At 45.7% G+C, this 26,942-nt stretch overlaps 1 protein-coding gene across 2 annotated transcripts in view; it reads left to right on the top strand.

The window, feature by feature from the left end:
- Window positions 1-26,458, top strand: part of LOC115463518 (N-alpha-acetyltransferase 10-like) — a 28,573-nt gene extending 2,115 nt beyond the window's left edge. For both annotated transcript variants that reach the window (XM_030194100.1, XM_030194101.1), the window contains exons 2-8: window positions 5,149-5,247; window positions 14,221-14,279; window positions 14,651-14,696; window positions 22,759-22,874; window positions 23,068-23,112; window positions 23,711-23,795; window positions 25,138-26,458. In XM_030194100.1, the coding sequence (XP_030049960.1) occupies window positions 5,149-5,247; window positions 14,221-14,279; window positions 14,651-14,696; window positions 22,759-22,874; window positions 23,068-23,112; window positions 23,711-23,795; window positions 25,138-25,374 (687 nt within the window). In that variant the 3' untranslated portion in view covers window positions 25,375-26,458. The remainder of the gene's footprint in view (window positions 1-5,148; window positions 5,248-14,220; window positions 14,280-14,650; window positions 14,697-22,758; window positions 22,875-23,067; window positions 23,113-23,710; window positions 23,796-25,137) is intronic.
- Window positions 26,459-26,942: the final 484 nt, after the last annotated feature.

Raw genomic sequence — 26,942 nt, 5'->3', positions numbered from 1 at the left:
TGTATATTCACTGTGGATGTCTTGAAAACCAGACTGGCTGGGTGTGTCTCAAGGACTGGGTTGAGAACCACTGTGTTTGGGTGATGACCTCCACCACCTTGTCTGTTTGAGGCCTTACTTTCTTCACATTTGCTTCTTACAGAATTAATACTTAAAGCTACCACCATGCTCTTTCCCACATTAAAATCTGTCTTCCCGTGCTTGTTAAAGTTTGGGATTAACTGTGCTGTCTACTGTTTAGATTTGTAATCGCTGTTCTTGTAGGTTACCCCAGCTCCTAGGAATCGCAGTGCCAATGTGCTGTTTTTGAATTTTAAGTATTTCTCTTTGCTGTGGGCGGGTTATTCAGTTGGGTTCACAGGCAGAATATTTTAGTTCCTTATATTTGTTTTGTGTCTGTGCTTTTTAATGTGGTCTTTCAGGATACAGATGGGGAGAGTATTTCTGATGATCATCTGGTATCAAGTGATCACTGAATGGTGTGGAGAAGATCTAGACTTCAAAAGTTGTTTGTATGTGGGATTACCTCAAGGAGTTGTTAGTTAGAAGAAGTAGATCAGTGGGCAAAACTGAAAGGAGCTATTTTAAGGGCAACAAACCTTTTTATAAGGAAAGTAATAAAAAGTAAGAGGAAAAGAAGGCAGCTTTGGTTCTCAAAAGTAGTAGCTGAAAAGGTATGAAAAAAGTTTAGCTTTCATGAACTACAAGAGATCGCAAAAAGAGGAAGACTGGTGACAATGTCTGGGAAAGCTAAGAGAAGCTGGTAGAGTAGTCAGGAAAGCAAAGATGCAAATGGAAGAAAAAGTAGCCAATACAGTAAAATTGGGGGGGGGGGGGGGGGGGGGGGGGAACAAAACATTTTTTTAGATATATTAATGATAGGAGGAAGTGCAAAAAGTGGTATTGTGAAACTCAAAGGTGAAATGGAGGAATACTTAGAAGCTGATAAGGTAAAATTGGATAAGCAAATATTTTGTGTTCCTTGTCATCAGCAGCAGATGAATCCACTAACTGATGGGTTATGTGCGCCTACCAGCAGGTGGAGATAGAGAACACTGAAAAACCATAGTGCTGTATGGACGGCTAGCTCCATCTACCTTCAGTATTGCTCTGTCTCCCAGCAGGTGTGGACGTAGCTTGATCAGTTCCTGGAAAAATTCTGCCTGGGGTGGCTCCTGTGCTTTTGCCAGTTGAAGCAGGGGTGTTGTGGCTGGTGGTGCCCACTTTGAAGGCATATAGGTTTGCCCTTTCCTGTCTTACCCATCCCCCTGCCTACCGGAGTACCTCTGTTGCTGCCTGCCTCCAACTTTCCTCACAGTGTTAAAAAAAAAAAAAAAAAAGGAATACGCATTGGTTCTGTGTGGCTATTCTGAGGCTATTTTCTACATGCAGCGTGACCGGAGCTCGTTTGACTCGGTCTTTTGAGGTTAGAGTGGTGCCCAGCTCCTCCGGGGAGGTCCCGGAGACGCCATTCCGATCGGGGTAAGTTTTGGTGTGAAGCCGCCATTTTACTTATATAATTCCGTCCAGTTGGACGATGGCTGCTGAAGCAGTTAAATGCTGCACCCGTGGTGGTAAACGTAGATCAGCAGCGGGGCTCTGTAAGATGTGCTCTTTAGACGCTAGAGCTGGTACGAGCATGGCGAGCGATGATTCTTCCCGCTCAATGGAGTTGGCAGTGGGCGCCATTTTGGAAGCGCTGCACGCCTCGACCCTCGCTGTAGCAGAGGAGTCTGAGTGCAGGGGGACGCCTCGGTTAGAGGCTACCAGAGGAGCTCCTGTTCCCGTTTCTCCTGATTCGGAGATGGAGGGTCAGGGTGAGTGTTCCTCCCCGGAGTTTATGCTTTTAATGCATAAAGCTTTCATGCTGAAAAGAGCTCTGCCGCACGTGTCTGACACTGCGCTGCTACCTGGTTTCCTCCTGGGTGTTGATGGCCCGGGGCTGGCTGATTCCCTTGAACGTTGGAAGGACGCAAAACACAGACGAGTAAATTCCCTGTCGTCCCTCTTTTCTGTGATTATTGCTCATGTTCTGGGGCATTCGTTCGCTGTGAGGAAAGTTCATGTTATTCTACTTTGAGGATACACTCTGCTTTGGAAGTTTCAAATACTGAAGGCAGATGGAGCTAGCCGTCCATAGAGCACTATGGTTTTTCAGTGTTCTCTATCTCCACTTGCTGGTAGGTGGACATAACCCATCAGTTAATGGATTCATCTGCTGTGACTAAAGGAAAGAAAATTACCAAGGTAAGAACCTAATTTTCCCTTGCTCATCTGCATTCCGTTTTCATTAGCTGCTACTGTGATCGGAAAATGGCTCGGAGAAGCCTTTTGTGCATGCCATGTTTTACTACTTGCTCGTTAATGGCTCTTTAAGTTTAGTGCATCTGGCCCTTAAACTGTTATGTAGAACTAAACCACCTTTGGATCCATATGAATTGCAAACGGTATTGCTGGCTACTATAATGAGTCAATTGGACTATTGCAATATTATTTTGTTAGGCATTCTTGACTCTCAACTACATAGATTCTAAATTGTGCAGAATGAGGTGGCTAAACTTGTTCTTGGTGATAAATTCATTGATCATGCCACCTTGTTTCTTTTAAGATTACATTGGCTTCCAGTGAAAACTAGAATTAACTTTAAACTTTTGCTAGTTGTTTTCAAAAATTTACATGGTTTGGCACCTATGTACAACTATTTCTCTTTCTCTTCAACTAAATCCTTGTGTTCATTACAGGGAATTTGACTAACAATTCCATCAAATTCTACAATAAGACATAGATCACAACCCGAACCTTGGAATAAGTTACCATACAGTTTTAGAGCTTTTGATTATTTTACGTTTAAGATGTTTTTGAAAACTTATTTCTTTGAACACTACTTATTAAGTAATTAACTTTTAGAATTCTGATGTTTTATATTTTTATATGATTTATGTGTTCTCTTTTTGTAATCTGCTTTGAGTCATAATTTGGTTAAGTGGAGTATAAACGTTCACATTAGATTAGATTAACAGGCCAGGTTCTGACTCTACTCCCGGAACACCCCCAAAATAGTCTGTTTTCATTTCTGCTCTAACTGGGTAAGTGCCACTGAAAATTTGCAGTTAACTTTAAACAGGCAATTTAACCAGTTAGGAGCCATTTCTGTCCGGTTATATCACTTTGAATATCGAACCTATTGTTTGTAATGTATTTTTTTTATGGTTATGTTAGTATCTGATTATGTAACTGTCTTTATTTGCTTTTCTATTGGAAGCTCCCTAAAACCATGTTTGATATTATAAATAAATATGTTTCCCTCCTCTACCCCTTCACATATTCCACTCCAGATGCCCAACTCAATATTTTTCATTTAGATTTGGATTGTTAAGCAATTGACCACATCAAGCTTTTTTTTACATCACTTTTCATTCTCTTCGGGTCTGTCTGCTCTTGTGGACCTTAAGTTTTATTTTTGTAGATTAAACTATCCAGCCTCTGAACTGATCCCTGAGGCACATTACTAAACTCTTCCTTTCAAGGAGTGAATTTCACGTACTGTTCTTCTCTCTTTATCACTCAATCTGTTTTGTCACCCTAGGATTTACAGTAGGTTTTCTTCCATGTTATGTCCTCGAGAATAAATGCTTATTACATAGGTTCTTGTCAGAATGGCCTATAATGAAGTGATCTTAATCTTTGCTGAAATATTAGATGCGAATGATTAGAATTGGGGTTAAAACTTTGGATGGAGTGTATAATAGAGAGCTACACGAGAACGGGGTTTGCGGGAATCCCGCGGAACCTGCGGGATTCCCGCAGGGATGGAAGCAGTTCTGTGGGGTTTCCGTGGGGACGGAAGCAGTTTTGCGGGGTTTCCGCGGGGACGGAAGCAGTTCCTGTGGGGTTCCCGCGGGGATGGAAGCAGTTCTGCGGGGTTCCTGTGGAAGTGTAAGCTACACCTGCACCAGCCTCTCATCTACCAAGTACCAAGTTCTTTGAGTGCTGTGTCTTCCTCCTCCTTGCTTTAACAGCACAAATGTGGAAAACTTTCCATTAAGGAGGTGGTGGAGTCACAAATGATGATGGAATTCAAAAAGGCGTGGGATGAACACATTTTCTAATTAGAAAATGGAAGTTATAAAAAAACCTAACCTTAAATGACTGCATGTGTGTGGATGTGTGAAGTAATGCTTAGATGGCGACTCTGGCTGTGATTAACTAGGGCCAATACCAGGCAGTCTTGTATGGTCTGTATCTAATATATGGAAGTCTGTTTTAGGATGGGCTGTTAAGGGCTTAGGCAGCAACTTCAGTGGCTGTAACATAAGGACAGTTCTGGACAGATTTTTACGATATGTGTCCCACAAATGAGAAGACGCATAGACTGGAATGGGCTTCAACGACAACTCCAGCAGTTGGAACGTAAGGATAGGGCCAGATAGACTTCTATGGTCTATGTTCCAGAAACACAAAAGGAAGACCATAATCAAGTATATAATATCACACTCATTGATTTAATCATGAATTGATAATGAGTGTGACTATTGGGCAGACTGGATGGACCATTCAGGTCTTTATTTGCTGTCACTGACACAGGCATGAGCATCAGATGTCACCTGACCTACTGGCGCATGCATGTGGTGACCTCTCAGCACACAGTGCCAGTAAATCAGAGACAAATCTTACATGTGCACACCAGAGTGTTCCAAGTTTCAGCTTCCATTCCTTCCTTGCCTACAGTGCTGTGGCTCAAATCCAGAGAGAGACTGAGGGAGCTGACTGGAATTTTCTTTTATGTACCATTAAATTCTTACAGGGATGGGTTAAATTGTTTTGGGGATGGGTTGGGATGGGTTACATTTTTGCGGGGATGGATGGGGATGGGTAAGATTCCAGTGGGGACGGGTAAGATTCCAGCAGGGACGGGCGGGGATGGGTAAGATTTCTGTCCCCGTGCAACTCTCTAGTGTATAAGGCCCCTCTGTCCAGAGCCGTCAGAATTGATGGGCAAGACGAGTGGCAATGACAGCAGCTAATCTAATTTAGAAAGTTATATGGAGTGTAAGTGTTGCTTTAAATTGGAAACCCCCTCCCCCCTTACAGTTGTGATGTGCATGGCAGGTTTCTGCATCTGACTGTGTTCCATTTCTTTTCTTGCAGCCAGAAGATCTCATGAACATGCAGCACTGTAACCTCTTGTGCTTGCCTGAGAACTATCAAATGAAATATTACTTCTACCATGGTTTGTCATGGCCTCAGGTGAGACAGTCATTCATGGACATCTGTTTTCCCTCTGTCCTCTGTGCAAGGCCTCCCAGTATCTCTCTTGCAAAGTTTACCTTTGTGTTTTGCTCTCCAATCTCTTGATCAGAAGCTTTATCATATTTGTAATTCACTATAATCGTTTTGAGTGTGAAAACACTACAGTTACTTTATAAAGCAGCAAGTGGAGGGATCATTAAAAAAACAAACAAACCCAAAACCAAAAAATCATTTTTGGCCATCACAACAATATTCTTAAGTTGTCTTCATCAACGACTGGATTTCAATCATAGATTCCTTACAATTATCATTTTTGCAGGCAGAAAGGAAATCTGGATGATAGAATTATTCTTGCTGTCACAATGTTCTCTACTTTCTAGAAGGATTTCCCTTACTCCTTCCTGTCTTTCTGGTCCATGCCCTCTACCTTTTGAAGAGCTGCACTTGTAAACCTGGTTAGTATTTAAAACCCTAGTATACTGTAGGCTAGTGCTTCCTAAACCTATCCTGGTAGCCCCACAGCCAGTTGGGTTTTCTGGATATCCACAATGAATATATAGTTGTATACACAGGGTACTCGGTACATACACATTTCTCTTGAATAGTCATTAAGAAGATCCTGAAAACAAACTGGCTGTGGAATCCCTGTGATGGATTTGGGAAACCCTGTCTTAGTCCTTTATACCCATGTACCACACCATCTCTCTCTCTCTCTATCTAATGTATCACAAATAGTGTTCAACTTGGTAATTACAGATATCCTTGGGCCTGTGAATGTCATAGGCACTACTGTTGTGACCAGACAAGACCTATTTCACTGACAAATGAAGATCCTAAATTGCTAGTAAAATATTGGTTAATTAGCTAAAGGTGGTTTTTGCAAGCATTGTCCATGAAGACCATACAGAGGGACTTAGAAACTTGAGTAGGTTCAAATTTGTCTTGCTTGGGTTGAATTGCCACTAAAAGAGTATTGTATTTGTTATAGCCTTACCAGTAGAGGTTCCAAATAAGATCCTTAGGCGAGTGCAAAAAAAGTTTTCAATTTTACTTCCTTAGCCTCAGCAGCAGATGAATCCAGGAACTGCTGGGTTGTATTCGCCTACCAGCAGGTGGAGATAGAAAACACTGAAGACTAAGCATGAACTTGGACGTCCAGCTCCTTACCACTTCAGTATATCTCTATTTCCAGCAGGTGGTGGACGGATTCCTTCCAGCTCCTGGATTCTGCTTGGGGAGCTCTAGGGCTGTCAGCCAGTTGAGCTTGGGGACGTGTGGCTGAGGTTTGCCCACCTTGAGGACATACTTGTTTGGCAGGTCCCTGTCCTACCCCGTCTTTCCCCTGCTCTCTGCTCCCAGTTCTTTCTCTGCTGCAAAAAAAAAAAGCCAGTGCTCTCCTCACAGCATTGCAGCTTACGCCGGCAAGGGGGGGAAAAAAAAAAGCAGCTCTGCCTGCCTTAATCCTTCCGAGCTGTAGGGAGTGGGAGTGCTGCTTAGACTCCCTTTGAGAGCTGCCGCCGCCATTGAGAGCTTATCCTAGGCTCTGGTGAGTACCTTTGCTTTGCGTTGTGTTTGGCTCCGGAGGGGCGGATTGCGCTATGGCGGAGGAAGGTGTCAAAAGATGCTCCCGCTGTGGTTCCCGATGTTCTGCAGCGGGGGTGTGCATAGAGAAATGCTCGGATCCAATTGCCAGCGCTGAGGAGGCCCTAGAGTCTGTCGGGGAATCTTCCTGCGCTTTTGACGGTGCTGGGCGTGTCGCTGTAGCCGCACCTGAAGCAGCTGTGGATTCAGCGCCGTTTTGTACCTCTGATGCTTCCCGCCTTTCTGCTTCTATTTCCGCAGGTATTCTTTTCTGCAGGGCTGGCTGGAACTTCTCTTTCTGATGCTTCTGCTTCTACCAGGTCAAGTGTGGAGTTTTTTACGGAGTTTATTTTACTGTTGCATCAGGTTTACTTAATGAAGAAGGGATTGGCTCCTCTGCCCTACCTCTCTCATTCAGCCTGCTTAAAGGGCAGAGAGGCTGTTTCTGGTCAGGAGGATTTGGGGTCACAGCTCCAATTTGAAGATCCTGCTTTTAAGCGCAGGAGACTAGCGTCCTCGCATGAGGGAGGGTCTGTGGGTCCTCATCTCCACCTTCCATTTTGGCGGGTTCTGGGTACTCTGGCCATCCTTCTAGGCTGGAGGACCTTGAGGATAGTGAGCTGCTCCCTGCGGAGCAAGATGATCCGACGTCTGTCCGGATTTTTCATCAGGACGAGCTTCCTTACCTCATCCCACATGCTTTGGAAGCTGTGAATATTTCAGACCCATCAGAAAAACGCCAAAGTTCTGAAGTTCTTCAGCAAAAGAAAGGAGGCTGAATCCACAGGGCTGGACACTCTCTTACAACCCTGGCCAAAGTGCGGCCTCCTCTACATCTTCCCGCCTTGGCTCCTAATCGGACGTCTTCTGTGGCAAATCTCTCTTCATCCCGGTCTGGTAGTATTGATTGCTCCAGACTGGCCTCGTCATCCGTGGTATGCGGATTTGAGTCGACTGCTGGTGGAGCCTCCTCTGCGTCTTCCGTTCTCTCCTGGACTTCTTCACCAGGGTCCAGTACAGATGGAGGACACCTCCTGCTTTGTCTTACGGCTTGGCACTTGAGAGGGCGAAGCTGAGGAAGAAGGGCTATGCTGATCCAGTCATTGCAACCTTGCTTCGAGCCCGGAAATGTTCCACTACTACGGCTTATGCCAGGGTGTGGCGCACTTTTGAATCGTGGTGTGCGGAATGAGTATGGTCCCCCTTTAAGGCTTCTGTTTCCCAGATTTTGGCTTTCCTCCAGGAGGGTTTGCAGAAGGGTTTGGTGTATAATTCTCTGCGAGTTCAAGTTGCGGCTTTGGCCTGTTATCGAGGGTGGGTGTCAGGCTCATCTCTTGCAGTTCATTCTGATGTGACATGATTTTTGAAGGGTGCTCTTCACCTTCGACCTCTGGTGCGGCGTCCTTGTTCTTCTTGGAAGCTCAACCTTGTGCTGAGTGCCTTTCAGGTTGCTGTTTGAGCCGCTGAGTTTGGCCTCTGATAAAGATCTTACTCTGAAGACGGTGTTTTTGGTAGCCATTTCCTCAGCGCGTCGGATATCTGAACTCCAGGCGTTGTCGTGTCGGGAACCCTTCCTGCAATTTTCCGATTCGAGGGTTATTCTCCGGACGGTTCCACCCTTTTTGCCTAAGGTCGTGTCAGCCTTTCGTTTGAATCAGCCTCTGTTCCTACCTTCCTTTCGGAAGTCTGATTTTGCGGACAACTTTTCTATTCTTCATTGTCTGGATGTGTGTCGTGCTCTTCGATATCTCTAGATGACGAATGAGTTCTGGTGCTCGCACCATCTGTTTGTGCTTTTGTCCGGTCCTAGACGAGGTTATGCTGCGTCCAAAGCAACCATTGCTTGGTGGCTTAAAAAAGCCATTTGTTCAGCTTACGTTATCAAGGGTTAGGCTCCTCCTTCCGAGTTGTGTGCTCATTTGACTCGTGCACAAGCTACTTTTTGGGCTGAAACGGGCATCCTTTCTTTGGATGATATTTGTCGGGCGACGACTTGGGCTTCGCGACATTCCTTTGTTAAACACTACAGATTTGATGTTGCTGCGCGTGCGGATGCTCATTTTGGGGCGACAGTGCTCTCTTGGGGAGCGGCGGTTTCCCACCCTGTTTAGGGGATTACTTTTATACATCCCACCAGTTCCTGGATTCATCTGCTGCTGAGGCTAAGGAAGGTAAAATTATGCCTTTCCTGATAATTTTCTTTCCTTTAGTCCTAGCATATGAGTCCAGGATCCCTACCCATTTGCTGTGGCCGCGTGCTCCATTTTCTTTTTCTCTTTCGAGTCAGTAATTTCTGTCATGTAAAAAAAAGAAAGAAAGAAGAGATACGAAGAGAAACTAGAAGAGATACGGAAGTAGATGTATTATAGTTTTCCTTGAAATTTCTTGTTCGGCTGTTGCTGCATTGTTGCGAGGAAGGCTTTTGTTTCACTTCTTTTTGCCTCTCTTCTGCTTTGTGGATGAGATCTATACTGAAGTGGTAAGGAGCTGGACGTCCAAGGTCACTGCTTAGTCTTCAGTGTTCTGTATCTCTACCTGCTGGTAGGCGGATACAACCCACCAGTTCCTGGATTCATCTGCTGTGACTAAAGGAAAGAAAATTATCAGGTAAGGCATAATTTTACCTTCTAGGGGATAGCCTCCAAGAGTAGCAAGGAGGGTCCTGTATTTACCCAAGGAGGTAAAGGAGGTCTAGGGTCCCTTGAGTAAAGATACATTATCTGATTGCCAAAGTGTAGGTGGTGGTTTATGTGAGAGGAATGGGGAAGGCAGTGACCTAGCCAGACCTCAACATGGAGAGGGTCCAGAGCCCAAACTGAGGGGGCGCATTTTGGCCCGCTGCCCCCTCCTCCTCACATACCTTGGCTGATGGGGGTCCCCAACCTCCTCCAGCTGAAGCGTTTGTCCAGCTCTGGTCTTCGCCGCATTGCCTGACCTACTCTTCCTCTCACATCGCGTGCGTACTCGTTTTCAATTTAATTAAAATGAGCATGCACATGACGTAAGGGGAAGAGCAGGGGAGGCAATGCGGCGGAGACCAGCACTGGACAAACAAACCGGAGGCCCTAGAGCCAATTTGGGGGAGTCCAGGCCTCCATGGCCCCCCGTAGCTACACCACTAGGGGAAGGAGGAACAGTGGATATGAATAGAACAAGCAGAGGTGGGGAATACGCCACTGAATGGGTTAGCTTAACCTATGTTTGAATAAAAAGGCTATAGAGACCAACAGCCTATATGTTGTGCTTATGTTGAATATATGGGTTTCCGACAGGTTAATGGATAAAATATTTGCTAGGTTCCTTTCCATAAGGTTTAATAATTTTGTACCAGGAAAGATGTATGGGAGCCGTAGGGTGTGGCAAAAGAGGGGTCTCTTCATGATAGGCCCTCTGAGGAGCTGAGAAGGCAGATTGATTTGGGAAGAGGTAACCATCTTTAGTACCTGCAGGTTAAGCTTCCTTAGCACTTTTCCAGACCAGCCCAGAGTAGATTTGATGGATTATGCAAACCTACCAGCAGGTGGACACTGAGAATTCCTGATTCCTGAGTGAGCCTAATCTGCAGTGTGCAGTCCCTCAGATAATCTGTATTTCTCAGTCTCCAGCAGGTGGAGGATGCATTAATCTGTGTAGTCTAGGTTGGTTTGGTGGGCCTAGGATCCCAGGGAGGGAGACCTACTGGTTGATAACCTACTTTTTTTCTTTTTTTTTTTTTTTAACCAGTATTAGGTTCTGCCTGGGGCTGAGATCCATGGTGGTCTCCCTTGCCATGGGGATGCCACAGTTGGATGGCTGTTCCTCCCCCCTTCCTACCTCCCCAGCACTTCTCCTTCACTCCCTCTGGGGGTCTGGAGTTGTAGTGAGTTTTTTCTGTCTCAGCCCCTCTGTCGTATGAGGGGAACTTGAGTGCCATGGGGGATAACAGTAGCTCTTTAAGAAAGGGAAAAAAAAGATTTTAAAAGAGTAGAGATTGTTCTTTAGGCTGTCTCCCCACAGTGTGTGTGGTTTTCCAGGGGGGAAGTTGTTCAGTGTGTGCCTTTCAGAGGCTCATTGAGGACCTCTTCAGTCTGAACTTCTGGCAGAGGAACCAGCCCTTATGGCCTGGGTAAAATGTCATCTTTCAGATCTCTTGGTCTCATACAGAGTGGGAATGAAAAATGTCCAGGTGGACTTTCTCAGCAGGAATGTTCTGGATCTAGGGCAGGACGCATATGACAACATTGTGCAATGGTGGTGTTGGTTGATAATGGATCTCATAGTGACATACTGCAGTGCCGAGGCCTTGATTTTTTCCAGTCACATAAAGGACTGGAAGTTGGAGGGTGTAGATAGATACCCTGTCACAGTTGTGGCCTCCTGGCTTATCCCATGATCCCTTCTGGGAAGAATTCTCCAAAGGATAGGGTGCCATGATGGCCCAGTGGTTCTAGTGGCTCTGGACTGGCCAAGAAGTCTGTGGTATGCAGACATAGTACATTTGGCAGTGGACACACCATTGAAACTTTTGACATGTGAGGATCTTTTGCGGAAGGGGCCAGTGAAGATGCCAGATCTGGCTCGTTTTTGTATTATGGTTTGGCTCTTGCAATCCCCTTGCCGTCCTTCATTCATTCCTGGGGTCTTAATTTGGTATTGTCATCCTTGGTGAGACCCCCCTTTGAGCCTCTATTCAGCGGCATAATTAATGATATCTCCTTGGGCTAGGAACGTTTTGGAATTACAGGCAGTTGTCTTTCAGGGATCCTTTTCTGGTAATTTCCGAGGAGAAGGTGGTTCTTTTGGCCGGTGCCTTCCTTTCTTCCCAAAGTGGTGTCAGCTTTCCATGTCAACCAAGTTGTGTCAGTTTTGGAACAGAATAAAGGTACAGAAGAGCAGTTTCAGTTGGATAGACTTGATGTTAGGAGAGTGTTGAAGGAATATGGAGGACAGAAGAGTTTCGCATTTCTGACCGTCTTTGTACTCTTTGGTGGCAGTTGGAAGCATCTCATGGCATCCAAGGCTACCATTGCTAGGTAGATTAAGGAAGCAATTGTTTCGGCATATCTCCTGGGTGGGAAGCCAAGGTGAGGCTGGATCCACTGGGGGGCAAGTGGTTTCATGGGCCGAGAGCTCCCTGATTCTTCCCAGAAACACTTGTAGGGTGTCATCCTTACATTTGTTTGTCCAGTACTATCAGACATGGTGTGATGCAGCATTTGATGCTTGGGTGTTTCTGAAGGCTTCCAGGGGTCCCATGCATGAGTTCCATTGCTTTGGTATTAGCTGTCAATCTATTCTGATCTGGAGAGACACTAAGGAGGAAGAAATTAGATCTTACCTTCTAATTGACTTTCCTTTAGTTCCTTCATACTGGCCCAGAACTTGCCCTATTCTGGTATTCTCTTGAAAGTTCAGTCTGTTGGAGGATATGTGGTATCTGTCGATTCATTTGGTGTAGATTGAACTGCAAGGAGTTGGTCTAGTTTGATTGCTTTCCTTTCACAAGACAAATTGAATTATGAGGGTTTTTTTGTTGTTGTTTTTGTTATTTGGCTGCTAGCTTGGCTAAGGTGCTTGAAGTGCAGATCTGTGATGCAAGAGATGAGCAGAATATGGAGACGGGAACTTTGGTGTCTTCGTATTCTGCTTCTCTGAAGGACTGCGCAGTTTAGATATAGGCTCACTTAGAAGTCAGAAATTCTCAGTCTCCACATGCTGGTAGCAGTGCATAACCCAGTTGGGCCAGTCTGGAGGGACTAAAGGAAAGCAAATTAACAGGTAAGAAGATCTAATTTCTCTACTATGTCCTAGAGAATCCAAACCAAATGGATATAAAAGACCTGAAAAGGGGGTATTCATCTTTTACAGCTCCATCAGGCACTCGAAAGGAATGATGGCCCAGAGAGCTACTCCTGCCTCGTCTTAGGGCTTGGGAAAGACATAACACGTGAATAGGGAGAGGTTTCCAGAGCAACAGTAACATAATGTTGATGTTCAATTGTGAAGCGCTGCGTACAACTGGTAGCACTATAGAAATGATTTGTAGTAGTTACAAGGTCCTTTTTATGGAATGTAAATTTCCACCTTAGAAACTGAGTAAGATGTTTAAAGATGTGAATGAGGAATGTTGGAGCTGCTGTGAGCATAAAGACAGCTTTCCACACGTGGTAGGGGTATCCCAAAGTACAGGTGTATTGGAGTATGACTGATACATTCAAGATAGACTGGATGATGTTACCATAATATTGTGAAACCTGGGGAATTGGGAGATACAGCGGAGGCGTTGGCATTGATGTGGTTTTGGCTGCTGAAATAGAGATGGCTTTGCATGAGAGAGAGCAGCAACTCCTGGAGTGGAGAATATAAATCAATTAAATGTGGGATATTTATAGAATGAGTGAAATAACTGACATCAAAAGGTGAATGCATTTCTTAATAACTTGTCACCATTTGAAGAGTACATGGAGAACAGGTACTACAGGGTTAATTCTTTGGGTCTGTGAAAAGGTTTTGGAGGGAGACAAGAAAGGAGTGGGATAACAAGATTTTCAAAGGAAAAATTTTAGAACATGGAATGAAGACTTGGATTATTTACTTGCTGGCTGTTGATGGTACTGAAAGATACTGTGTGCAGCAATGAGATTTTTTTTTTTCTCCATAAACACTGAGGGAGGGGGGAGTTATACATGTACAATAAAAGATGATTTTTTACCGCAGCTTGATTAACTATGGAAGTCAGCAACCTGCAGTATAATAGTCCTTCAGGTTGCTGACTACCATGGTAAACGAATGACGTTGCTTGCGAGCCACCTCGCAAACAATGTTTATTCCAGCAGCCTGAGAGCATTGGGCCACAAAGCCACTGCCTGATCCTCTGGTGCCTGACACAGTTTCCCCCCTCCAAAGGACACCCCTGATCCAGCTTACAATAGCACAGGCCTCAGGTTAATTTTAAGTCACGATTAGTTTTTTCTTTTTGTCTGTGTGTTTTTTAATTTACGGGGAAATTATCAAACTGCATTAGGGCCTTAAGTCATGTCGTCAACCCATCTTGATCATTTCCCCTGTTAAAAAAAAAAAAAAATAATAATAATCCTAATCACGATTGAAAATTGACCTGAGGCCAGTGCTATTGTAAGCTGGAGCATCTGTGAAGAGAGAAAAAGGCTCCTGGGTTCAAATTCAGCTTCCGTTTGGGAAATAAAAATTAATTTTATCATTTACAGTTTGTGTTTTTTCTGAGAATCTTGCATAAGATGCTGTTGTATATTGCCTGGAAGAGTGTGGAGCTTATTATGGCTCTTGTGATAACTGAACTGAAGATTTGGTGCATCTCTTCTTTCTTTGTGAGGGTGGCTTGTTTCATTCCCTGCTTGCCAGTAAGCTCCTCTCTCTCTCCTCTTCCTGCAGCTGTCCTACATTGCTGAAGATGAAAATGGGAAGATTGTAGGCTATGTTCTGGCTAAAATGTAAGTTGCACTCCTGTTCTTCCTGACAATGCGCTTCTGCTGATCGCTGTGCTGCTTAGCTAAATGACATTAAAATGTCTGTATTATCTTTTTCTAGGAGGGGGGATTGCACTTAGGATGGTAGTTTGATTAATTTGCAGCAGTAGCTTTGTGGGTTTTCAGGATATGCGCAGTGAATATGTGTGAGATAAATTTTGCGTATTAATTGTAGGTATCAGGAAAACTTGACCAGGAGAGGTTTCAGAATCACTGGTATGGCTGCAGCTATTGTAGAAGTATTTCATTGTCTGCTGAAATTAAACACTTTTCTTTCACTCTGTCTTCTTTCTCCCATTGCTCCTTCACCTCCTAACCCTTCCTGTCTCTGTTAGGGAAGAGGATCCTGATGATGTGCCCCATGGACATATAACATCACTGGTACGGCCTGCTATTTATCTATATTCTCAGTTACACATAATTCGATATGAGTCTGCTCTTTTGTCCAGTTAAAATGTTGTTGTAACTCTGTTTTCTCCAACGACAAGCAGGCTGCTTGTTCTCACATGTGGGTTGACGTCCACGACGGCCCAGGAATTGGAAATTTTGCAAGCAAAATAAAAGGTTTTGCCATAGAGTTCTGGCGCGCGAATCGCGCTCACCACACATGCGCAGACGACTTCCCACCCGACGCACAAGCGTGCTACCTCAGTTCTTTTTTCTCAGCGGCAAGGTGCGGCAGTGTTTCCTCTGCGCTCCATTCAGGCCCAGAAAGAGAACTACTCTATGCGATTTAGTTTTGCTTTATTTCTTTGTCGTCTTTTTACAAAAAAGAAAAATAATAATAATTTGAGTAGATTCCTGTAGTTTTCTTGTTTCTTTTTGTCCATCTTTAAAGTTTCCTTTATTTTTCGACGTGACAGGCCTTTGGGCCGCGCGGTCGGGTTTATTCCCTTTTTGTGCCGCCTCCTTTTTGGCACAATCTCGTCGTTTGATTTCACTGAGGCCGTTTTTCCTTCCGTCATCGAAGACACCCAGCGGCTTCAAACGTTGTTCTCGGTGCAACCGGACCATCTCAGGTACAGATACCCATGCTTGGTGTATCCAGTGCCTTGGGCCCAACCATAGCCCAGCCGCTTGTAGTCTGTGTCTTCGTATGAAGAAACAGACCCAAGCGTCTCGAGAGGCCCAGCGAGAAAAGCTTTTTGGGGTTCTGTCCGGTCCTTCGACATCGACAGGAGCATCGACGTTGGGAGCAAAGGTAATGGCTGCTCAGAGACCAGTTCGTGCTGGGAGCAGTGAGGCGTTGAGTGGGTCTCCATCTGTCTCAAGGCATCCTGTTATGCAGGACCCCAGGGACCAGCCTTCATCGGACCCAGCCCCTAGGAGGCGTGAGGATTCCACGTTGTCCTCGTCGGTACCGAGGAGTCTCGATGACTGGTGTCGAGCGAAGGCAAAGAAGCACCGTCATCGCTCTCCCTCGACACATGGTACCGGGAGCTCCGGGGCGTCGAGAGACTCGGCACCCGAGAAGTGTCGACGCTGAGAGGATTGCTCCCCCTCGATACAGGAGGTGCCAATGCGTCGGTCTCCCAGCAGCCCGGTATCTGCTCCTGTACCTCCTCGGATTCTGCCTGTTCCACCGACCCCACAGCCTTCTCCAATGGAGGCTCTCAACGAGCGCATCCAGGCCTTGTTTCCAGAGCTTCTGGAGGGACTGCTATGTCAATCAGCTTCAGTGTCATAGGTGCTTGCGCCTTCGGTACCATCTCCTGCAGCGGACTCAGGCCCTTCTCCTGCTGTGAGGTCTCCGACTGCGGGTGCCGCCTGCGGCATTAGTGTCAGCTGCCACCCAGGTCGACTCCCCTTCGGTGGAGGGAGCTTCACCACAGTCAGGGCATCGACCTCTCGATATCGCCGTAGAGGTCACTGTTCCTCGGCGTCGAGGCAGGTCCAATGTCGAAGCACCTTAACTCAGGTTTTATCTGACACTGAGCAGGAGCATTCGTGGGAGTCAGATGAGGATCCCAGGTACTTCTCTTCTGATGAGTCCTTTGGGATTCCCTCTGATCCTTCTCCTCCACTAGAAAGGAGACTGTCTCCACCAGAGAGTCTGTCCTTTTCCTCTTTTGTCCTGGAAATGGTTACGGCTATTCCCTTCCCTGTGGAGGTTGAGGATGAGCCCAGGACTGAGATGCTCAAGGTCTTGGATTATTCTTCGCCACATAAAGAGGCTGTGACAGTTCCTCTGCATAAGGTACTGAAGGAAGTCCTTATGCAAAACTGGTCAGCCCCTCTGTCTGGCCCCGTGGTCCCGAAAAAAAGCTGAATCCCAGTATCGGATCCTTGGTGAACCTGGGTTGATGAGGTCTCAGTTACCCCACAATTCCATGATGGTGGACTCCGCCCTCAAGAGAGCCAGGAGTACTAGACTATGCTTCTGCGCCCCCAGGCAGAGAAGCTAGGACTTTTGATTCTTTTGGGAGGAAGACATATCAGGCCGCTATGCTCGCTGCCAAGATCCAGTCATACCAGCTCTTCACGAGCGTACACTTGCGGGACTCAATACGTCAACTTGCCAGCTTGATTGATGCACTCCCTACGGAGCTGGCCGAGCCTTTTCGCCAGGTGGTTAGGCAGCAGAAGGCGTGTCGCAAGTTCCTGGCCAGGGGTACTTTTGACATGGCATCCAGAATCGCTGCTCAAGGTATAGTGATGCACAGACTCACATGGCTGCGTGTCTCTGACCTGGATCATTCTGTCCAGCAGCGGATGGCGGATGTTCCTTGCCAGGGAGGACAATCTTTTTGGAGAAAAAGTAGAGGATCTGGTTGATCAAATCAAGAAGCGTAATGATGCTATAGATTCTTTCTCCCACCGGGTGTCTTCTGCTACTGCCTTCTCATCTAGGAGATTTTTTGGAGGGAGGAGGAGTGCCCCCTATACCTACTCTAGGTGTAGGTACACTCCTGCTTCTCGGCAGCCTGCCCATTAAACCCCAGCGCGCTCGTTCTCGTCAACAGCGTGTGACTAAAGCCCATTCTGCTCCCCAGCAAAAGCAAGGGACGAGCTTTCGACTGGCTCCAGTTCAGCATAGCCTCAGTAAAAGTGTCCATACCGGACGACTTGCCGGCAGGGGGGGAGGTTGATGTTTTTTCACCAAAGGTGGCCTCTCATAACCTCCGACCAGTGGGTTCTTTAAATAGTCCGGTTAGGATACACTCTCAATCTGGAATCCAAACATCCAAATTGTCCACCGGGAGCTCAATCTTACAGTTCCCAGCACATGCAGGTACTTGCAGAGGAACTCTCCGCCCTTCTGAAGGCCAGTGCAGTCAAACCCATTCCACCAGGGGAAGGAGGGCTGGGATTCTATTCCAGGTACTTCCTTGTGCAAAAGAAAACAGGGGGGATGCGTCCCATCCTAGACCTAAGGGGCCTGAACAAATTTCTGATTCAAGAAAAGTTTAGGATGGTTTCCCTGGGCACCCTTCTTCCCATGATTCAAGAGAATGATTGGCTATGCTCTCTGGACTTAAAGAATGCTTACACACACATCTCGATACTTCCAGCTCACAGGAAGTATCTTCGATTTCAGTAGTTGCAGCGTCGCTACGCAGACTAGGAGTGCATGTGTTCCGTTATCTCGACGATTGGCTGGTGAAGAGCACCTCGAAGGCAGGCGCTCAGCAGTCCATGCGAATGACTATTCAGGTGCTAGAACTACTGGCGTTCATGATCAATTACCCCAAGTCCCATCTCACTCCAGTCCAAAAGTTGGAATTCATTGGAGCCCTGTTGAACACAAAAACAGTTCGAGCTTATCTTCCCGAGGCAAGGGCAGACAACATCCTGTCCCAGGTGTCCATAGCTCAAGCGTCTCACAGGTCACAGCTCGGCAAATGTTGAGGCTTCTGGGCCACATGGCCTCCAAAGTTCATGTGACTCCCATGGCACACCTACACCTGAGATCAGCTCAATGGACCCTAGCTTCCTAGTGGTACCAAGCTGCGGGGAGTCTAAAGGATGTAATCCAACTGTTGACCGACTTTCTGAATTTTCTGCAGTGGTAGATGATTCGATCCAATTTGACCTTGGGACGTCCATTCCAAATTCCTCAGACACAAAAAGTGCTGACGACGGATGCATCCCTCCTGGGGTGGGGAGCTCATGTAGATGGGCTTCACACTCAAGGAGCCTGGTCCTTTTCAGGAAAAAGGTCTTCAGATAAATCTCCTGGAATTGTGAGCGATCTGGAATGTTCTAAAGGCTTTCAGAGTCCAGCTGTCCAACCAAATCATATTGATTCAGACAGACAATCAGGTTGCCATGTATTACACCAACAAGCAGGGGGGCACCGGATCTCGCCCTCTGTGTCAGGAAGCCGTCCAGATGTGGCTTTGGGTGCGCCGTCTCGGCATGTTTCTGCAAACCACTTATCTGGCAGGCGTAAAGAACAGTCTGGCCGACAGGCTGAGCAGGATAATACAACCTCACGAATGGTCACTGAACATGGGAGTAATCCGCAAGATCTTCCGAGCGTGGGGCACCACCTCAGTGGGTCTTTTTGCTACTCAGATCAATCGCAAGGTCCCTCAGTTCTGTTCCAGACTTCAGGCCCACGATGCTTTTCTTCTCCATTGGGGAACGGGCCTTCTGTATGCGTATCCTCTCATACCTCTAGTAGGGAAGACTGCTGAAACTCAAGCAGCACTGTGGGACCATGATTCTGATTGTGCTCTTCTGGTAGCATCAGATTTGGTTCCCTCTTCTTCTGGAGTTGTCCTCCAAGGAACCGTGGAGATTGTTTTCCAGCCTTCATCACCCAGAATGAGGGGTCACTTCTACATCCCAACCTCCAGTCTCTGGCTCTCATGGCCTGGATGTTGAGAGCTTAGAATTCGCCTCCTTGGGTCTTTTAGAGGGTGTCTCCCAAGTCTTGCTTGCTTCCAGAAAAGATTCCACGAAGAGGTGTTACTCTTTTAAATGGAAGAGGTTTGCCATCTGGTGTGATAGCAAGGCCCGAGATCCTCTTTCTTGTCCTACACAGACCCTGCTTGAATGCCTTCTACACTTGTCAGAGTCTGGTCTCAGGACCAACTCCGTAAGAGTTCATCTTAGTGCGATTAGTGGTTTTCATCGCCGTGTAGAGGGTAAGCCTATTTCTGGACAGCCTTTAGTTCGCTTTGAGAGGTTTGCTTTTGTCAAAGCCCCCTTTCAAACCTCCACCAGTGTCATGCGATCTCAACGTCGTTCTCACTCAGCTGATGAAAGCTCCTTTTGAGTCACTGAATTCCTGCCATCTGAAGTATTTGACCTGGAAGGTCATTTTCTTGGTGGCTGTTACTTCAGCTTGTAGGGTCAGTGAGCTTCAGGCCCCGGTGGTACATGCACCTTATATCAAGTTTCATCACAACAGAGTAGTCCTCCACACACACCCTAAGTTCCTGCTTAAGGTGGTGTCGGAGTTCCAGTCAGTTGTCTTGCCAACATTCTTTCCCCGTCCTCATACCCACCCTGGCGAAAGCAGTTTGCATACCTTGGACTGCAAGAGAGCATTGGCCTTTTACGTGGAGCAGACAAAGCCCTTCAGACAGTCCGTCCAGTTGTTTTTCTTTTGATATCAACAGGAGGGGAGTCGCCATCAGAAAACGCACAAAAAACGCACAATCTCCAATTGGCTGGCAGATTTCATTTCCTTCACTTATGCCCAAGCTGGGCTGACTCTAGAGGGCCATGTCACGGCTCATAATTTTTATTTATTTATTTAGATTTTGCTTACACCTTTTTCAGTAGTAGCTCAAGGTGAGTTACATTCAGGTACTCTGGATATTTCTCTGTCCCAGGAGGGCTCACAATCTAAGTTTGTACCTGAGGCAATGGAGGGTTAAGTGAGTTGCCCAAGATCACAAGGAGCAGCAGTGGGATTTGAACCAGCCACCTCTGGATGTCAAGGACAATACTCTAACCACTTGGCCACTCCTCCACTCTAATGTTAGAGCCATGGCTGTGTCAGTAGCTCACTTAAAGTCAGCCTCCATTGAGGAGATTTGCAAGGCTGCAACGTGGTCATCAATCCACACATTCGCATCTCACTACTGCCTTCAGCAGGATACTTGACGCGACAGTCGGTTTGGGCAGTTGGTGCTGCAGAATCTGTTCGGGGTTTAGGATCCAACTCCACCCCCCCCCCCCCCCCCCCCCCCCCCCCCCCCCCAGACCCATTTTTTGTTCTGTTCCAGGCTGCACTCTCAGTTAGTTGTTTATGGTTTCAGGTCAATTTATGTTATGTCCTCGCCGTTGCAAGGCCCAATTGACCAATGTTCATTGTTTTGAGTGAGCCTGGTTGCTAGGGATACGCCACATGTGGGAACAAGCAGCCTGCTTGTCCTCGGAGAAAGCAAAGATACTTACCTGTAGCAGGTATTCTCCGAGGACAGAAGGCTGATTGTTCTCACAAACCTGCCCTCCTCCCCTTTGGAGTTGTTGTTTGCTTATTTTTATGCTTTTTGATTAAACTGAGGTAGCAGGCTCACGCGGCGGGTGGGAAGTCGTCCACCCATGCGTGGTGAGCGCGATTTGTGCGCCAGAACTCTCTGGCAAAACCTTTTGTTTATTTTGCTTGCAAATTTTCCGATTCCTGGGCCGCTGTGGATGTCGACCCACATGTGAGAACAATCAGCCTGCTGTCCTCAGAGAATACCTGCTACAGGTAAGTATCTTCGCTATCTCAGCCCTTTTAAAGTTACTTTTTGTGCTAAGATCTAAGTGGTCTGTTTATTTAAGCTTAACAGGCACCAACATACTTTAGCATTCACTAAGTGCCACTTGGCCCATAGGTATACAACAGGATGCACAAAGGGCCCCTAATTGATTTTCAGCAGAGCTGAATCTGTTGCAGGGACTGACTCTCCTGTGTGTGAGCACGTGCAGTTACAGCAACACATTTATTTCAGCTGAGCACTTTGCCTCCTTCTCAGTCAAAACCAGTCATACAACCAGGGCCATGAGCCTTCATTTGCAGATATTTAGATTAGATTTCTTTTTTACCATTTTTAATCCTGTCATATTCATCTCAGACATCTCATTAGCAGTTCTCGAGTTGAAAGCAACAGACCACAGCTTCCTCCAATACCTAGCTTGGATTCATTCTAGAGCTGAGTAGTTGCTGTTGTATACCATCACAGAATCCCCAGCTTCAGCCAGCCCAAGGAGCAGAAGCTGAGGAGAGCTTTATGAGATTTTTGCTGTAGGGCAGGGGCTGTCTAAAACATTTTTTTCCTGCTCCCCCTCCCCCCCCCCCAACTCCCAGAAAATACATACCAAGATGGGCCATGGAGGGTCTGAACTCTTATAACCCTCTGAGCCTAAAATCAAAGAAGAAACCAAAGAAACATGATGCCCAACTGAGATCCCTCCCTCAACTCCAAACCCTGATTATGGGGAACAGATAACACAGTTAGTACGCGGTGGTAGCAGTATTGGTTTGTGCTCTATAAATTATTCAGAAGTAAACTTCAACCTCGTGGGTGTAAGATGTGTGTAAATAGGCATCCCAGATCAAAAGAAATCGCTTTTTGTGTTTGGGAGATCCGCAGTGTATCTAAGATGCAGCTGGTTCCTCCAATGCTAGTATGCCCGGGGGGGGGGGGAGGGGAGGTTGCCAGAAGAGGTCCAATACTGTAAAATTCATTTACATGGAACAAGACATATATTTTATGAAATAGAAGAGTGGCACTTTTATCTTTCCCTCTAAATGCCCTGAGTTTAACAAAATTGGTACACTGTACCCATCAACCCTCTGCCTGGCAGCAAAATCATACAGTTCTTCAATTTGGCCCAGAAGATTTGTACCTTAGGGCAAGCCCAAACAGAGTGATTAAAAAAAAAGAGTTCACATTCTGTACATACTTAAGACAGTCTGGGGAAGTAACCCCACTGGAGTAATACAGTTGGTGTTGGGTAAAGTAGGTTCTGTGCACCAGTGCAAAACTGTATTTATTTGGATTTTGCTTGCATCTTTTTCAGTAGTAACTCAAGGTGAGTTACATTCAGGTACACTGGGTATTTCCCTGTCTCTGGTGGGCTCACAATCTAATTTTGTACCTGAGGTAATGGAAGGTTAAGTGACTGGCCCAAGATAACATGGAGCAGCAGTGGGATTTGAACCGGGCACCTCTGGACGTCAAGACTGGTGCTCTAACCACTAGGCTGCTACTCCACACCATTCCTGAAGCCTCACACAGGGAATGAGGGTAGGGGTACTCCTTAAATTAGGTCATACGATCCGAGTCCTCCGAGGGGTTCCCAAGACTCTCATCCATCTCCGATGGCCCTCATGCAGAATCATTCTGGGATCCCATTTAAATAAAGCCTTAAACAGAAAGCTCATATTCAGAAATGCACTGAAAAAAAAGTCCTGTACCCGACACTTTTTTTATGATGAGAGCGTGGTGAGAGTAGTGGAAGCGCTGATCTCTTCCTTCAACCTTCCGTCTCTCAGGCTGTGAAACGATCGCACCGTCGGTTGGGGCTGGCCCAGAAACTCATGGATCAGGCTTCCAGGGCTATGATTGAGAACTTCAATGCCAAATATGTGTCTCTGCATGTTCGCAAAAGGTAGGAGAAAGAAGGAGAGACAGGTGGGATGAGATGCCTGAAAACAGAGGGGTTGTGGGGAAGGGCAGATTGCATCTCTGGATTCAGCAGTTGGAAGGGAGCACGGAAACACCAGCCTGAACTAGCACTTACTTTAGCTTCATTTGTCAACTAGCACTTAATTTTAGCTTCATTTGTCAATGTTTTCTTACAGTAACCGGGCAGCTCTGCACCTGTATTCCAACACACTGAACTTCCAGTGAGTATTTGCTGCCATCTTGCCTGCTGCTGCTTCTGCAGCAGCAGCAGATGGGGGATCCTATGTGCATGTTTGTGTCTTTGTATGCGCTTGTGTATTTTGCCAGGGTCTGTGGCAGACTTATTCCCCTCATTCTATAATGTACATGCCATTTGCACTCTCATAGAATACTAGCACTTACATGGGTGGATGTTACAGGTTCACTTGTAATTGCTAGTTGGACACAGAGCAGTGTTTTATAATTGTAATGTGCAAGTTGCATAGCACACAAATGCAAGGGGGGGGGGGGGGGTATGGGCATCTTCCACAGTTACACACATACTTTATAGAACAGTGTCATTTATATGCTAAAGTGCTACATTTATGCCTACTGTAGACATGGTGTAAGTGGGCATGCCTAAATGTTGGTGTGTAAATGTCGACTAGTGTTCTGTAATGGAATCTGGGTGTCTAGATCCCATTATGGAATTTGTGCTTAGTGTCTGACTTTTGGAGCACTTTATACGAGATTGGCCCCTGTATATTTATAGGGCATTCAGATGAGTTGCTTTACCTACTGTTGAAGCTTGATTCTACACTTCTTTCTCCTTTCACACAGGATCAGTGAGGTGGAGCCTAAATATTATGCTGATGGCGAGGACGCCTATGCCATGAAACGTGATCTGACACAGATGGCGGATGAGGTTAGTTCTCTATTCAGCTTAGTAGTTGGGAGGGGGTGAGGAGGAGGAAGAGGAAAGGGTAGCACTAAAGCCAACCCCTGGGTATTTAGACACCATGACTGTGGCTGTAGTTGCACACAGATCCCTATACTAGCAAATTCTTGCCCACAGTGATTTCCGTCTTGCCTCTGGCCAACTGTCCTGCCCCTCAGTCTATTTCCTGGCAGTTTATAGGGGCACCAGGTTTAGTTTATTATTCAATGATTCAATTATAATTTTGGTTACAATCTCAAAAGCAAAGTACTTGATAAAAAAAGAAGATAATATAATCTCCTCCCCCCCCCCCCCCCCAAAAAAAAAACAAACAAACAAAAACCTCTTGTAATTACTTCCAAATGCATAGAAAATCCAGTACTATGCAAATAACCATATTTTCACACAGTTCTCGGAAAACAGCTGTCTAATTACGCTGGACTGTGATTAGCCAGTGTCCAGACAAGTACAGTAACGCACAGTTCCTAGGAGGCTGTGAGGAATTGGGATGGGATAGGATTCTGACTACAGACCATGTTACTGTACTCCCCAGCCAAGACCAAAATCTGGCAAGCCCTTGTCTATGTAGTTTCTGACAAGCAAGCACCACCCCAGAGCACTAACTTGCTAACTGGTGACACATCACATTAACCATTCAGAGAGCATCACAGTGTTACAACTGGAGGGTCCAAACGTCATTTTGAATTCATACACCCAGCCAGGCTAATTCTTTCAGTCCTGAACTGACATAAAAAGGAATTCTCCGATTACCAAGGACAATAAGACACAACAGAATTTTACCCCTCTTGGGGTAACTATTAGATTGTAAGCTCTTTGAGCAGGGACTGTCTTTCTTCTGTGTTTGTACAGCGCTGCGTACACTTTGTAGCGCTCTAGAAATGTTAAATAGTAGTAGTAGTAGTAACGATGACAAAACAGCATAGGAGTTTGCAAGGGAAGGAAATTTTCTTATTGGGGCCAGAATGATACGTAAAAAAACCCCCATAGTGCCAGAGAGGACTAAAACTTTAAGCATGCACACGGTGTTGAGGAGTAAAATACAGGGACAGCAAGGGGATTGGTACAGAGGATCCTTAGCAGTGGGAGGAACAAAGGGGGAAAAGTCTGGGATAGGTGCAGGTGATTCTAAGTATTTGGGGGAGTGAAGTGGAAGGGGCAGTGAGGGGTATAACGCCTGGATTTCTTAAGATATGAGTGTGCTCCTAGACAAACACGTATTTGAATAAACTTGAAACACTGAGATGGAAACTTCGTACTTTTTTTTTTTCTTCAATCCTCTTTAATATTTTGTGTTTTGATTTTGTTTCAGCAATTGAAAAAACAATTAGAAGCAAAGGAGAAGTCAAAGCCACTAGGATCCATTGAGAACAGGGCTGAACACAGACAGAGCCACCCAGGAGACTGCTGCCGGGATGAGAAGTGTGGGGGTGTGGTGGCAGGGACAACAGAGGACAGTGGGGATAGCAAAGACCTGAGTGAGGTCAGCGAGGCCACTGAAAGCACAGATGTAAAGGACAGCTCTGAGGCTTCTGACTCTGCTTCCTAAGCAGGTGGGGGACAGGAGAGCGGAGCTTGGATACAAGTGACAGATGCTCCCCTTGTCCATTGGGCGTGTTCGGTAAACAACCTGTTTAAAATACAAATCACCTTGGGAAAAGTCAGTTGGCACTTTCTTAAATTTTGTTTCTCTGGGAATTAACATCACTTCATGGAACTGAACTGTGCAAGTGGAATTTGATTAGCAAGTACAGGTTTCATTTTTAGTGTTCTTTTCCTGTTCATTTTTTTATTCTTTTTTTTTTTTTTCTGGAGCTGATGTTATGTGATGACTCCTCACTTGCTTTTCAGATAAATCAAACCAAGGCTGGGATCTGGTGACATGAGCCTTTTTATTTACAATTACCTAGGAATTTTTTACATTCCCCCCTCTCCTCTTTAGTCCAGCTGTTGCAGTGGTTATAACAAATGAGCTCTCTTTGGAATCCAGCTGCTGAGTGGTGGAGGAGACTCTTACCCACCCTTCAGCATCCACAATTGAGCCAGGGAGCAGTTGAGCTGAGAAATCTGACTGGTTGCTATAGGTTAGCAGAGGACATTCCCGACACCTCTAAATAAAGTACAAAGTAGTGTAAGAAGATTATGGAGGGCTTCAGCTCAGTCCTTCATATCAAACTCCCCACTCTCCCCCACCCTAACACCTTTCCTGCCCTCTCTCCACTTTTCTCCACTACTTTTACACACTCTTCCCTCCATCATGCTATCAGTTCTCCTCTCTTCTGCTTTAGCCCTCACCTGTTTTTCCATCTTTCCCGTGTTTCTCTTCCTCATTAGTTGACCTAGCATTGCTAATCACTTATCTCTGATCCAAACAACCTGTCTTGTTCAATTACAAAACTGAAATTATGGTGATGAAAGAAGAAAGTACTTGAAAGGATGACAGATACTGAAGTAGTAACTAAAGATTTATGTTTCTGCCACATAGTGGGACTACTTGTGTGATTGTCAGGAGCCCAAGAGCCAGACAAAACATCTTACCCTTGTGTTCCATGCAGCTCTGCCCTTGTTTTGGATGCTGACCTTGAAATGTAACATATTGCTAGTGTTCAATAAAATATATATTTCCAAACCTTTCCATGTTTTTCTTTCTTTTATTTTCCTTCCTCTCTCATCTCATCTTGTTCCTTTCTTCCTTGAGTTTTCTAAAATTTTAGATATCATTTTTTTGTAACTTTATTTATTGAAGAACATTTGAACAGAATGTACAACAAAAGCAGCAATGTCACAATTGGCAAAAACACCAGCATACACGAATAAAGCAGACCGGAAGTCATCAAGTTAAGCAACATGAATTCTGTACAAACACATATGCCATTAACTCTTGTCGACCAAGAGTTCATTCTTCACTTATATTCCCCTCTCCTTCCTCCCCCTTCCACCCTTTCTCTTAGCCTAAGGACTCTAGAAACAATTCTGCAAATCTTTGCCCCTATGGCACAGTGTTCCTGGTGCATGTCCCCGTCTCCCAGGTTGCCATAAAAAGTATAGATCTATTCCAATGGACTATGGAGGAGGCTTGTGTTCCACCCGTCTGGTTAATATGGCCTTTTTTTGCCA

Source organism: Microcaecilia unicolor, chromosome 2 (genome assembly GCF_901765095.1).
Source record: "Microcaecilia unicolor chromosome 2, aMicUni1.1, whole genome shotgun sequence".
NCBI classification, from domain to species: domain Eukaryota; kingdom Metazoa; phylum Chordata; class Amphibia; order Gymnophiona; family Siphonopidae; genus Microcaecilia; species Microcaecilia unicolor.
Note: the sequence above shows the minus strand (reverse complement) of the source record. Positions and strands in the feature narration are given on the sequence as shown.